Raw genomic sequence first — 10417 nt, forward strand, 5'->3', positions numbered from 1 at the left:
ATGAACAAGAAAGAGTCTCTGTTACCGTATTACACGTCCCAGAGTAGCTCTGGTGGGGGCATGTTCAACACCACCATGGGGAAACTACAGCGACAGCTGTACAAGGGAGAGTACGACATCTTCAAGTACGCACCGATATTTGAGAGCGACTTTATCCAGATCACCAGAAGGGGAGAGGTGATCGATGTGCACAACCGTGCCGGCATGGTGACCGTGGGCGTCGCCTCCACCAGTCCCATCCTCCCGCTACCAGACGTCATGCTGCTGGCCCGACAGTTGACCAGCGGTGAAAAGCAAGCTGGGCGCAGCCAGGTCACCAAGAGGAAAAGCCGCAAGGCTGCAAAAACCTTAGAACTCACCAGGCTCCTTCCCTTGAAGTTTGTACGGATCTCCATTCACGACCGTGAGAAGCAACAGCTACGTCTGAAGTTTGCCACGGGCCGTTCCTGCTACCTACAGCTGTGTCCCCTTCTGGATACCCAGGAAGACCTCTTTGCCTATTGGGAAAAGGTCATTTACCTTCTGCGACCACCACGGGACATTAACAGTGGCACCCCTGCCACTCCTGCCGAGGACACAACATGCATGCCTGTGTTTGAGGAAGGTGACAGGAGTTGCCCAGCAGCGGTCACTTTCCAGGGGGAAGGGGAGCAGGACCAGGTCAGCACCAAAAGCCTCCACGTGACCTTGGAGGTGGCTGGGGCCACCTCTGCAGCTTTTGCTGGGGGAGAGGAGACCCTATATGACTTCCACAAACCCACTGCCATGCCCAATGCAGCCACCCCACACACAAAACCTACAGAGCTGGACCAAGTGTCAGCAGCAGGGCTGACAGCAGGCGCTTTGAGCATGGCAGTAACCGAGTCTGCTGCCCCTGAACAGCTAAGCATGGCCATAGCAGGGGCAGCTACCAAGGGTCCCGGAGGAAGTAAAACCAGCGTAGCCATTGCGGGCGCCGCCAACATGCCCTCGAAGAGCATTAAAATGGCCTTGGCAGGTGCTGCAAACAAGTCCTCAGAGTGTCCTTCCAACACTAGCCTCTCTCCAGAAGCCAGCACGATCACTGCAATTGCAAAAGCAGAACCTACCAGCAAGACTGTTGGAGAAACAGCTGATGATGCAGCCACAGGACCTCTCATCTCAACCTTGCCCAGGGAAGGTCGCCTGAGTGAACAGGTTAGAAGGCTGCAGCGAGTGTCCCCGGGCAGGGCTGAAATCCGCAAGAGCAGAAGGGAGAGGAGGGAGCGAAAGGAAAAGGAGAGAGCTCTCAGGGGTTCCCATCACCGCAGGACTACTGAAAGGCAACACAAGGCCGAGGGGGACAAGATATTCCAAAAACCATCTGGCCGGTCCTTAGCCAGACAGAGAGATGACAAAATGGAGAAAGACCACAGCAGCCCAGGGGGCGGCAGGCATGCCCCCATCACCAAGGAGTCGAGGACCTCTCACAAACTGGGGAGGAGCTCTACAACAAGTTCATGTTCCACAACCAAGAAACTCAACAGGATCAGCTTTTTCTTGAGGAACATCAGAGCCAATCTTACTACAAAGACAGTATCCTCACCACGCGGTAAGGATGTGGACATCTTGACTGAGACGTCAGAGAAGAACCGCATGGACGTCATCGAAGAGACAGCACTGGGTGGCCAGGGGCTGAAAATGGCTGATAGTGTGACATCTGAGACCACGGAGATGGTGACCTCTGAAGCCCATTACTAGGACCCAGAGCTGGAAGCTGCAAAAGGGACCAGGGCTCAGGGAAGCATCTCTGGAGAGCCTATTCCAGCTTTCCTTCCTGCAGTTTAAATAAAGAACGGTACCACCTGAGAATGTCATGCTGCATTCTGTCTGAATTTCTATGCCCTGGAGCCCAGTAGTGACCTCACAGTGGATTCTGTGATGTTAATTGTGCTGCAGCCTGAGACTCCAATGTCCAGGCACGGGCAGCCCAACCTCCCCGTGCCCAGCAGAGCCAAAAGGAGGGATCCATCTTGCCTCAACTCCTGACTTTGTTCCCCAGGTCCAAAGCTGAAAGTCAGACTGACCTGGGAAGCTCCACCTCCACCATCTCCCCGTCCTTTATAAACAATTCTTCTCCCTGATGTTCCATAGACAAAGCAAAAACAGGACTCACATCCCCTCAGGCTATTCAGGGAAGGGCGGGGGTGTGGCAGCATTTGTTGGCAATCAGAAGGGAGGACTTTCTTTTAGCCCTAGCAGTTCCATGCTTAAGTATACCCAAGTTTCCTTGGGGAAACAAGTCTAGGAGTCGGCTATGAGAGTGTTTCTAGCAAAAATAACTGAATAGCAAAACACTAGAAACAGCCCAAATTTCTAACAACAGAATTGATAATACAGTAGGATATGAATAGAGTGGGATATTCAATTGTGAAAAATGAATGGCAGCTACACACATTAGCACAGATACACTTCTCATAACATCTTTAAAAACGAGTCAGAATAGGGGACCATTCCACCCAGAGAACAGCTCAAAAACAAGATCAAACAATTCGCTGCATAGGATACATGTTTGCTAAATGTAGACAAAAACAGCACAGTAAACACACAAAATTCAACACAAGAGTTTTCTCTAGGGTGGAAAGTTAAGAGATCAAGTTGGTGAGTACAAGCTTTTCCCTGCTGTTGGTAATTGTTCTATTTCGTAAGCAAGGTGGTGGGTATTTTTTCCCCACATTTTGATATCTCTGAAATCAGAGGTACAATCACCATGGCAGTTGTAATGAAGTTATTGCCTCAGAGATATCTTAGCCAATGTCTTCCCCTATATATTCACTCTGATGTATGCACATTCCAAAACTCTACAGAGATGAGCACCAAATTTACTGGATTGAGGGGAGGGAGAGGTGTGGTTGCTGGGGAGCCACTGTGAGTTCGTTTGTGAACTCCAGCGAGCTCACAGCCCTTAGCTGGCCTTATCTCAAGAGCGTCCAGACCACCCTTGAGCTGTGTCTGGCTCCCAGGCTTCCGTCCCCAGCTCTGAGATGACCTACCCTGCAGTCGTAAACAGACCTCCAGCCTGGAATTCCAGGGCCCACTCCTGACTGGGGCTGCTTCTCTCCGCAGCCCAATTCTCCTCCCCCAGCCACTAATTAAACTTTTGAAAGCCAGGCTCAGAATGGTTTTTCTATACCAAATCTTCAAGAACTTCCTTCTTCTGGAGTTCCAAAAACAAATCCTTAAACCTCACATGAAGGAGGTTATGAATTAGGTCACAGCATCCTCGTTGCTTGGACCTTCACAGTTGGTGACTTTCACAGACCCTGGGGGTGGGGAGAGGTCTCTCCCGTTGGTAAAGGGCATGGTGGGCACGGGGAGGGGCACTGCTGAGGCCAACACACGTCCACTGTTTCCTCTGGCAAAGCAAGTTCCTGACCCCAGGGTAGGGGATTATTGGAGTGAGTCAAGTTATTCTTAAGAAAGAAGGGAACATGCCAGAGATTAGATACGAATGGGCCCTGCGAAGAAAACAACCCCGGAATCATTAACCCAGAGCTTCAGAGAAGACTGGGGACCGCAGGGAGACAGAACTAATGGTTTACTCTTGACCAGCTTTTCCCTGGACTCAAGGTGGGGAAATTACAAAAAGATCACATCACATTCCTTTCATCTTATGATTTCCACAGAGGCAAGTGCAGGTAAACACTAGGCTGGAAGGAAAACATGCAATAAAAACATGTGCGTAGCACTTAGCCGTTTGAACAACTTAATGCCTGTGACCCTTCTGATTCACATCTCTCTCCATTTTGCAGATCAGCAAACGGGAGTTCAGAGAGTTTAAAGGACTTGCTTAAGGCAGGAGGTGATGGTGCAGAGAGAGAACAACCCCACTACAACCCCTTTCACGCAGCATCTGCTGCGTGCCGGCCCAGGTCCTGCTTGGAGGGACAGAGCCAGTGGAAGAAACAGGACAGGCGAGAGTAATTATCACAACTCTGAGTGACAGATATGAGGAGAGACTCATGTTCGGGGAACAGGATCCTTTCAGAGGAAGGGCTCTGGGGCAAGGGAAGCAGTTGTGGGTGAGGGAAGGCTTCACAGAGGAATTGGCAGCATTAAGGATGAATAGGGCTCTGCCAGGTGGAGGAAGTATGGGGACCAAGGAGAAAGGTGGGGGTGGTGGCAGGAGGGGCGGGGAGAGCATTTGGCCATGGAAAAGAATGTGTGCAAAGTACAAAGGCTTGAAACATCACAGTGTGTTGAGCAACTGCAAGTATTTCAGTGTTGTTGGTTGGAGGACAAGGGGAGACGAGGCCCATGAGGCTGGAATCAGGCAGCTGGATGCTGAGGTTCCTGGGTGCTGTGTGAATGTCCAGGACCCTGAAGGGCCAGCACCTAATGGGAGGACGATCGCTCTAGTTGCGGGGTGGGGAATTGATGGGCAGGGGGCTGTCTGGAGATAGGGGACCCCCCAGGAAGCCATTGCATTAATCCTGGCCAGTGAAAGGGAGCCACAAACCTGGACGGCAGTGGGGGCAGAGTCAGCAGAGGTTGAGGCTTATGGTTTAGGCTCAGCACTCATCTAAAGAAGGAGGAATTGACAAAAGTACAGGTGTCTTCTCCCTGTGGTGACTTGGTCAGTAATGGGAGTGGTCAGAAGAGAGGCTCATGGGAAAGCAAGGATGAATGTGTTAAGATATAAAACAGTATTTTCTAGATGGATAAGGCGTAAAACATCAGGAGAAGCCCCCAACGGGTGCTGTCAGGCTTCAGCACTTGGAGATCTCTGAAAGGAGAGACCCCTTGAGCCATTCCTTATTCATTCAGGCAGGCCTGTTCCCACACATCCCTCCTCCGCTGGGCAGTCGCCAGGTGGAGCCCCTTGTGGTCAAGTGCTGGTCCTGCAGGTTGGTGCTTGAATAAGGGAAGCCAGAACTGAGGCCAGGGGGCAGCCACATTTTCCCTTCGTCCCACCACAGTTAGTCTAATGCTAATCCCAGCGGTGTGAACTGGGCATCTGGGTGAGGAGAACATGTCTCATCCGGGCCGAATGGCCCACAAGACAGGTCCCCTAGGAGCTGGAAAATTCAGACTCAAAGACATAATGAGTGACCAGCAAGAATCGGGCTGGGGGTGGAGTCAGTGTCAGGGTCCCTCTGTGGTCTAGAAGTCATTCGAGAAACAATTGTTGAGCACCTACTACGAGCAAGATAGGAAATCAGGGATGAGGAAATGTACACACACACACACACACACACACACACACACACACACACACACACACCAGTAATACAAATCTAAACGTGATGGTGGCCTCAGGCAGTGCTCAAAGGGGAAGGGAGGTCTGAGCAGAGCGATAGCAGGCCAAGTATGCCTGGCAGAGGGAACAGCCTGACGGAGAGAAAAAGGGCTTGGGGGGTTTGGGGCTTGGGAGGTGTTCATGGACAGCAGACAAGTGCAGTGTGCCCAGTGTGTCACCTGGGGGAGAGAGCGGGGTATGGGAAGTGGGGAGGGGGGCAGGGAAAGGCGGGAAGAGGAGGGGAAGCCACAACATAGAGGAGAGACCTGGAATGCTGCATCCCTCCGCTGAACCCCACAATCTTCATTACTGCAAGGGGGCCAGTAATCCAAGACTGGCTGAGGGGTGTTCAGAGCTCAGCTCTCCAGGAGCAGAAGGGCAAGTTGAGAGAACCTGAAATGTATAGTAGAGGCCCAGCTTCCCACACACTCGCCGAGTAGATGTGTTCCCACAGGTGTGCCAAAATATTGCTACCCCTCATCCTGGGGGGCACACAGAGGACGGGGCTTGTCGGCTTTGGCTGTCAGGAGCCCATCTGGTACCCAGTGTGCCATCCCAATGTTGTCATTTTCTATGAGTGCCACGGTCTGCAAAAGGTCGGGAAGCATCTTCCTAGACGCACACATGCATGCACACGACAGTTTGTGTGGGAACTATGAGTGCAGCAGCATCCAGGAGCTGCTGAGAACCGGCTCCACACGGCTCCGAGTTGATGCTGACCATGTCACCCCGAATGTCCCAATTCTTCTGCTCCTCGTCGTAGCTTTTCCCACTGACATTTTCACAGTCCCAGGATCCTGCCATTATGCAATTTACATTGGTCCAAGGAGAAATGAGAGAACTAAAAACAGATGTAGATTTTTCATAAGACTAGATCAGTTTTTATAGACCTCTCCTTTGCTTTGAGATCATGTCCTGCCTCTGCTTTTTTTAACGTTTTTGTTTTGAAGTAGTACATACATACAGAAAAGTGCACAAGTCGTTAATATACAGCTCGATGCCATTTCACAAAATGAGCAATCCCATATAACTCGCATCCGGGAAAGAATCGGAACTTCACCCTACCCCCAAAAGGCCCCCTCCCATTCTCTTTCAGTCACTACCCCCAAAGTAACCACTATCCTAACTTCTAACACCAGAGATTCATTTTTCAACTTTATATGAATGGATTCACATAGTATGTACTCTTTGACTCTGGTTTCTTTTCCTTGACATATTTATGAGATTTGTCCATGATTTTTCTGGCAATAATTTGCTACAGTTACAATAATTCAATGTGGCGATAATTCAATACATTATACAGTATTCCATTGTGTGAATATACTACAATTTATTTATTCATTCTGCTGTTGATGGACATTTGGGTTATTTCCAATTTGGGCCTCTTAGGAAGATGTTCATACCATGAAAATGTTCATACCATGTTTTCCCGAAAATAAGACCTAGCCCACTGGACAATCAGCTCTAATCGTCTTTTGGAGTAAAAATTAATATAGTAAAATAGTAAAGTACGTAAAATAAGACTGGGTCTTATATAACATAATATAAGATTGGGTCTAATATAATGTAATATAATACCAGGTCTTATATTAATTTTTGCTCCAAAAGATGCATTAGAGCTCATTGTCGGGCTAGGTCTTCTTTTTGGGGAAATATGGTATGAACATTTTTCCCCCCTTTCTTCCGCCCCCCGCCCCCACACTCGGGTTTAAGCCATTGTTTCTCAGTCTAGTTGTGTAGGACACAGCTCCCTGGCCCACGCTGGTGTTATGAGCCTTGCGCTGCCCCCCCCCCCCAAGGCAGTCGGCCACCAGTCATCGGTCAGCTGCTCACAGCAGCTCATGGCAGCTCACACTGGCTGCTGGCCGCTCCTGGCAACACAGCCTGCGGCAGCACATGCCGACCTCTGGCTGCTCACCGCAGCCCAGCTCCAGGAAGAGCCATTTTTCACAATCTTAGCTGTAGAGGGTGCAGCTCACTGGCCCATATGGGAATCGAACCGGAGAACTTAGCGTTAGGAGTATGGTGCTCCAACCACCTGAGTCACCCGGCCGGCTCCCGCTATGAGTATTTATATAGAGATCTTTCGGTAAAAATATACATAAACTTCTGTTGGACATATACTCAGGAATGGAATTGAATATGTGCATGTGCTAAGCTTTAGTTGATACTGCCTAGCTATTTTCCAAAATAGCTGTGCTGTGTCACACTCCCACCCAGAATCTGCAAGTGTTCTGGTGTTCCACACCCTTGCCAACATTTGATATTGTTCATCTCTTTCATTTTAGCCATTCTAATAGGATGGACTGCCTTTTCACCCCCTTTTCGTGACAAAATATGGTTTTAAAAAATATAACATGGTGACCTACAGAAAATGATGGTTTTCTAGTAATGTCCTTAATAGGCAAAATTAAAAGTTGGCTTTCAAATTAGTTTTGAAATCTCAAACATCTTTGAAATTTCAAAAGTCTTATTTATACTTTGTAAAGGGTTTTTCATTGCTAGGGGGCTTATATTTTTAAACCTCTCATACCATCTTGTTCCAGGACCTTTTGCTTTATAACAAAGGAATTTTAAAAATTCAATGTCTATCAAAGGAGGTTGTTTCCATGTCTTGGCCACTGTAAATAAAGCTGCGGTGAACATCAGAGACTGGATAAAGAAGATGTGGATGGAAAATGGAATTCTCCTCTGCCATAAGGAAAGATGAAATAGTGCCATTTGTGACAACATGGATGGATCTTGAGATTATTATGCTGAGCGAAATAAATCAGACAGAAAATGTTGAGAACCATATGACCTCACTGATATGTGGGATATAAAACTGAAAGCAACAAAGGAACAAGACAAACAAATATAGAAACAAAAACTCATAGACACAGACAATAATTCAGTGGTTCCCAGAGGGTAACGGGGGAGAGGCAATAGTAGAAGAGGGTAAAGGGGTCAAATATATGGTGATGGAAGGAGAACTGACTCTGGGAAGTGAACACACAATGTGACATATAGATGATGTATTACAGAATTGTACACTTGAAACCTATGTAACTTTATTAACCGTTGTCACCCCAATAAACTTTAATTAAAAAAAAAACAACTTTGTGACTTAACACAATGATCATTTTCATTATAGCTCAAATACTTCTGTGTCAGGAATTTGGGCAGGGCTCAGCTGGGCAGTTCTCCTGCTCTTTGTGGTATCAAGTGAGGTTGATGAGTACTCTGGTCTGGAGAGTGAAAGTCAGTGTCATTCACATGCCCGGTGTCCTGAGAGAAGTGGCCCGAAAATGAGGCTCAGCTGGGAGTATCAACAGAAACACCTATCTATGTATGACATCTCCAGCATGAAGGTCTTAGGTAGTCAGATTGGCTCCCCTCAGAGCAAGTGTCCCAAGATAACCAAGTGGAAAATGCTTCTGACTGAGCCTTAGAAGTCACCCAGCATAACTTCTCCCACATCCTATTGATTACAAGCAAGTCATAAGGCCAGCCCAGATTTAAAGGAAGAGGAACTAGACTCCACCTTTTTGCAGGAAAATGGCAAGATCTTATTGTCAAATAGCATGGGGGTTGGTGGCAATAATATCGTGGCCCTCTTTGGGAAATGCAATTTGCCACCTCCAGTCCCCCTCCCACCCTAACAAGGTAAACCTGACCAGGGTGCACCTGAGGAGCCCTGAGGTATTTGTGGTGGCCACCTCTGTCTTTCATATTTTCCCTCTTTTATCTCACTCTCTTACGCTCTTCCCTCTTTTCACTTTATTTTTGTACTCCCTTCTCTCCTCCCCACTTTCAGTCAACTAAACTCACAAGGATTCCCATTAGACACGTCTTAGTTCCTTCCTTCCCATCTCTCCCCACATATCTTCAAGCTCTTTGACCCCTGTGTGATAGATGACTAGGACACCTAGAACCCTAGCACGTCAGGCCCGGAAGGGTCTTGACTAATCCCAGAAGCACTTTACATATGAGGAAGTTGAGGCCTGGAGAGGAGAGGGACTTTCCCAAGGTCCTACTTCAAGTAAGTAGCCAAGTTCTGGCTAGTACAGCACAAAACATAGCCTACCGTGGGTCTCAAAGAATGAAACACTTGCTTTCCATTTCTGATTTCCTGAAACTAAAGCCACTTGTTTCTGTTTCACGTTCATTGCTTCAATATTACAATGTCCTTTTGGCCCCTTGGTCAAGGAGTAAAACCAATACTGGTGCCCAGAAGCCTGTCCCAGCCCTGGCCCAGGTCCCAGCCTTCAGAGATGGATGGAGCAATTTGAGATCAGTGCACCCAGCTCCCCTCCAATCATTTCATTGCACCCCAGACACAAATATGTCCTTTCTGATCCTAAAGTCCAAGAATTCTCTGAACTCAAGCATTAGCTAGCAGCCAGTTTTGAGATTTTCTGGACATCCAGGGATGGTGAATTTAATTTAGGCTGATAATGACTAATGTCAGGCTGAGGATAAATCGGAGGTGATGTGGGGCAAGAAGAGAACTCTATGGCCAGGCCCACGAGACAACAACTCTGTTATATTGAAGTCTGTTTCAATATAAGACTTTGAAGTCTGTTTCAATATAAGTTTTGATAACTCCAGACAGGAGGAGGTGAGGGCCCACAGTGGGGATCCCAGGCTGGACCAGCAGACATCCCGTAGCATCAGGGGTTGGATATTGAGGGAGGAGCGAGGGCTGGAGAATACACAGGGGGATGGCACATTGCTCTGGGACCTGAATAGTAATGAGGTGGACCCTCAATAGCCTGCTAAGAAGTCTCTCAGAACTTTTTGTAATCCACCATCTCAGTGCTTTTGGCCATCATATATTCAGTGCTCCAAATCGGTGATAAACTGAGAGTTCAACAATGTGGCTGTGCTGTCAGAGAAGTCACCTTGGGACAACAGTGAGAGTCCCCAAGGCTGTCCGTGTGCTTGACAGCAGAGGACAGAAGGGGTAGTGGGGAGAAATAGCATCTGTGGAGGATTCTGTCGACAAGAAGGGATTGAAATCATTATTTTAATTCGTACAGCCTATAACCTCCTTTAGGGGAGTGGCCATGTCTTACTGTTTCTGGGTCCCCAGGTCTTGCACAGACCTGGCACATATTAGGGGCTCCACTAAAGACAGTGGTCCACTAGTCATTCCCCTTGCAGCCAGGGTATCCCATC

The 10417-nt window shown here is 48.2% G+C and overlaps 1 protein-coding gene across 1 annotated transcript; it reads left to right on the plus strand.

Annotated features, from left to right (window-relative positions):
* GARIN4 (golgi associated RAB2 interactor family member 4) lies at positions 1 to 1719 on the plus strand (the record flags this gene model as incomplete). Its single annotated transcript, XM_081026199.1, has 1 exon — positions 1 to 1719. The coding sequence occupies one exon, from the start codon at positions 1 to 3 to the stop codon at positions 1717 to 1719; it is 1719 nt and encodes a 572-aa protein (XP_080882325.1).
* Positions 1720 to 10417: the final 8698 nt, after the last annotated feature.

Source organism: Rhinolophus hipposideros (assembly GCF_964194185.1).
Source record: "Rhinolophus hipposideros genome assembly, chromosome: 19".
Lineage (NCBI taxonomy): Eukaryota > Metazoa > Chordata > Mammalia > Chiroptera > Rhinolophidae > Rhinolophus > Rhinolophus hipposideros.